General features: G+C 38.1%; 1 protein-coding gene across 1 annotated transcript in view; it reads left to right on the plus strand.

Moving 5' to 3' along the window:
• Positions 1-3468: 3468 nt before the first annotated feature.
• KIF9 (kinesin family member 9) overlaps positions 3469-4018 on the plus strand; it is a 123749-nt gene continuing 123199 nt past the window's right edge. The window contains exon 1 of the mRNA XM_006868838.1: positions 3469-3561. Coding sequence (XP_006868900.1) covers positions 3469-3561 — 93 coding nt within the window. The remainder of the gene's footprint in view (positions 3562-4018) is intronic.

Below are 4018 nucleotides of genomic sequence, written 5' to 3' on the forward strand. Positions count from 1 at the left end.
TAGCTGGATCTTAGAAAGGACACTTTATTTATATGTAAAAGTAGAAATTTTAGAACAGCTTAAAATTGTATTATATGAATTTGCCCAAAGTTTTGACTAATACATTTATTTAGTATATTTATCAGAACTTTATCTTGTTTTCTAGTATGACTTAACTAGATTCGATGCAGTTAATGATGATTACAGATATATTTTTTGCGTTAGCTGGCTTTTGAACTATTGGCATTTTTCTCTCAGTATTTCATCTTTGGCATCATGTAAAAAGATACCTGAAAAGTTGATTACGTTTTAAGTTATCCATAAAACAATTTAAATTGGTACAATTACCATCTCTATTTAATCATTCTTTTTGACTCTTTGTCAATGGTAGGACCTAAATTTGTTGTCTAATTAGAATTAAATATTTTTAGACAAGCACTACCAAAAGAAGGTCTTCTGTGATTTGACCAATGGGGTTAACATCCAATAAAAGAAAAAATTTTTTAGTTATCACTCGGAGAGTGGTAATGCAATTCAGGTTTTTAAAAATATTTATAAAATATTTTAGTTAGAAAGGGTCGTCTTAGAGATCAATTAACATTCAGTTCAGTGCAAAAATCCCATTTGTAGGTGTTTATGGTTTCGCCGTAAACAGATCTTTTCCGTTAAGGGACAACTCGCAATATTAGAAAAGTAATTTAATTTAATCTGCCTCCCTGTGACTTTTATCTAGAAGCATTCATCCTATATATGAAGCCACACAATTATCATGTGTAATAAAATACCATGCTTTATTATGTATGGTGATTATTTATAATAGTATAAATGAGGGAAGACAAATGTTTTATAATGCCACAAGCATCGAATTAGTAAATAATTTGCTCCTAGGGGAAATATGAGTTTAGGTTCCTGCGAGCCTCTGGTCTCTGGTCACATTTTCATCAACCGATCAATAGATTGCCTTATCTAAAGCATCGACTTTCTTCATAAGACGAATCACAGCTTTCTTACACCTAGGAACTCTAGACAGTGTTATGAATGTTGTTAAGTGCTGTCAAGTTGGTTCTGAATCATAACAGTCCTGCCTAGGGTTTCTGAGGCTTTTTTTTTTTTTTTAATCTTTTTCAGGAGCAGAAAGCCTCATCTATGATTGTTGTTGTTGTTAAGTGCTGTCAAGTCTATTCTGACCCATAGCAACCCTGTATGGGTTTCGAGGAGCGGCTGGTGAGCTTGAACCACCAGCCTTGCAGTTCCAATGACTGTGAAGTCTGACGCATTAGCACACAGCGCCTACACCAGGACTCCCATCTATGATTATTTAAAATAATCACTAAGAAAAAGCACAAAAATGCAAAAACAAAACCAAACAAAGAAAAAACAAAGCATGGCACTAAATAGACTATAAAAAGGACACATAATTTCCTTAACTTTCTTCATAAATTCATCACATTTATGAGAACTAAAGGCAAAGTATCTATCACCTTGTTTGACTCCTATTGGGAATTTATCAGGCAACTCAAATTTTTTGCTGCTTGGTGGGTATCTGTAAATAACTACAAAACAGTCACAAGTAATGATTTGGGGTTACAAAATCTTAGCAAGTAGGTGAATTCACAAATATGGTATCCATAAGTAATGGGGATTGATTGTGTGTGTTTGCCTGAAGACAAATGATGGGAACATAGATAGTTTTGGGGCTTGACTGGTCTTTTTTTCAATAGTACAGCAGAAAAGAAAGACTATTTGATTCCCTAATCAAATACAAGATTAAATACTAACCAAATATTAGATTAAATACTAGTATTAAATATTCTTGAGTCCTGGTGTAGATCTGTAGGATAATTACTGGACTATTAAACGCAAGGTCAATGGTTCAAACCCAGCAGCCACTCCTTGGAATCCCTATATAGGGTGGCTATGAGTCAGGACCAACCAATGACATTTAGCAACAACACCACTAAATACTCTAGAAGATACATTTCTGATCTCTTGAGGGTAATAGAGGAAGAGGTTGCCATGTCTTGTCTTAAGTAAGGCATGTTAATGAGGAAAAGAAAGTAAGTTTTAATGCTTTTTCCATATACCACGCAGTCCTGGTATATCACTGTGGGTTAATGCACTGGACTGTAAGGTCGGTTTGAACCACAGGGTGAGTGGTTCAAGCTCACCACGCTGCTCCTCAGAAACTATACAGGGTTGCTATGAGTTGGAACCAACTCAACAGTACTTAACAACAACAACATAGTCAGTGCTGTACAGGAAAATACAAGGAATGAGGCAAAACATAAGTGGACCCATCTTAGAACATTATGGAAATCTCTGAAGAGGACATAAGTTTATGCTTTGTAGTCTGATCTCTTCGGGATCATTAATGAAAAACAGTGAAGCAACCTGTGAAGTAGGATCAAATCAAAAACCAAACCCACTGCTGTCAAGACCATTCCAACTCATAGCCACCCTATAGGGCAGAGTAGAACTGTTCCATAGGATTTCTGAATGTATAAGTCTTTATAGAAGGAGTCCTCATGGCTCAGAGGGTTAAGAATCTGGGCTGGTAACAGAAAGGTCAGTGGTTCAAACTCAGCAGCCACTCTGCAGGAGAAAGATAACACAGTCTGAAGATTTACAGCCTTAGAAACCCTATGTGACAGTTCTATATCCTGTAGGGTTACTTTAAGTCGGAATCCACTTGGTGGCAGCGGGTTTAAAATTTTCAGGACAGTAGGCTGCTTCATCATTCTCTCTCAGAGTGGCCGGTGAGTTTGAACCACCAACTTCTTGGTTACCAGTCCAATGCTTAATCCATGGTGCCACCAAGGCTCCTTGTTCTTTGAGTTGTTTTTGTTAAGTGACGGTGAGTTAGCTCCAACTCATAACAACCCTGTATAGGGTTTCCACGAAGTGGCTGGTGACTTTGAACTATTGACCTTGTGGTTCTTACCAACCTTGTGATCCAGTGCTTTATCCTACAACATCCTACACCAGGAATCCTGGTCTTCGAGTTATTGTTGTTAAAGTGCCGTCAAGTCAGTTCTGACTAATAGCAACCTTGTGTAGCGTTTCTGAAGGAGCTCTGGTAGAGTAGTGGTTACAAATCGGGCTGATAACCTCAGGATCAGCAGTTGGAAACTACCAGCTGTTCCACTGGAGTCTTTCTGCTTCCGTAGATTTACAGCCTCAGAAACCCTGTACAGGGTCGCTATGAGTCGCACCTGACTCCACGGCACGTAACAACAACAACATAGGATTTTGAAGAGCAGCTGGTGAGCTTGAACTACTGACCTTGAGGTTCAAACCAACTTTGCAGTCCAGCACATTAACCTACAAGGCCACTGAAATGCCAAAGAGACCAAAAAAAGCCTGGTCTAGGATAGGAACAAAAGAACTACATGTCACTCTTCTGATCTTAATGAGCCACACCTCCCCTTCTAATTGGTTGATGATGACAATGATTACAACTGAAAATTTTTATTGTTCTCTTTAGCTAGAATGGGTACTAGGAAAAAAGTCCATGCCTTCGTCCGCGTCAAACCTACAGATGACTTTGCTCATGAAATGATCAAATACGGAGATGATAAAAAAGTAAGTGCAATGCATTTGCCTTCACCTGTTGGATCCTCTCTCTGTCTCACCTTACAAGAGTGACTTTGTTTCCAAACAACATTTTAAGGGCCAACACAGAATTGGTACAGGTTCAGATAAACCCTAGCAAATTCAGATAGACTCTCGAATTCATCAAGTCCAAACCACACCCTCCTGTACAATGTTGTTGAGGAAGCTCATAAAGTTCCCATTTTGAGTTGTCTTTTTAGCTAATAAGTTTACCTTTAAACATAATTGAAGTTTTCAGAAGCTCGGCAAATCATTGCGGTGTCTGACCCTTAAATGTGCCATGTGTCTTTGCTCTCATGTCAACAATCACTGCGCTAATAGGAATTGTTACCTTTTTTTGCCCTGCCCACCATGTAAATCAAATGTCTAGGGATATTAGTCTCGCTCATATGATCCAAGAGTAAATAGACAAAGGTTTACAAAACAG

Source organism: Chrysochloris asiatica, unplaced genomic scaffold, assembly GCF_000296735.1.
Source record: "Chrysochloris asiatica unplaced genomic scaffold, ChrAsi1.0 scaffold00124, whole genome shotgun sequence".
Classification (NCBI taxonomy): Eukaryota; Metazoa; Chordata; class Mammalia; order Afrosoricida; family Chrysochloridae; genus Chrysochloris; species Chrysochloris asiatica.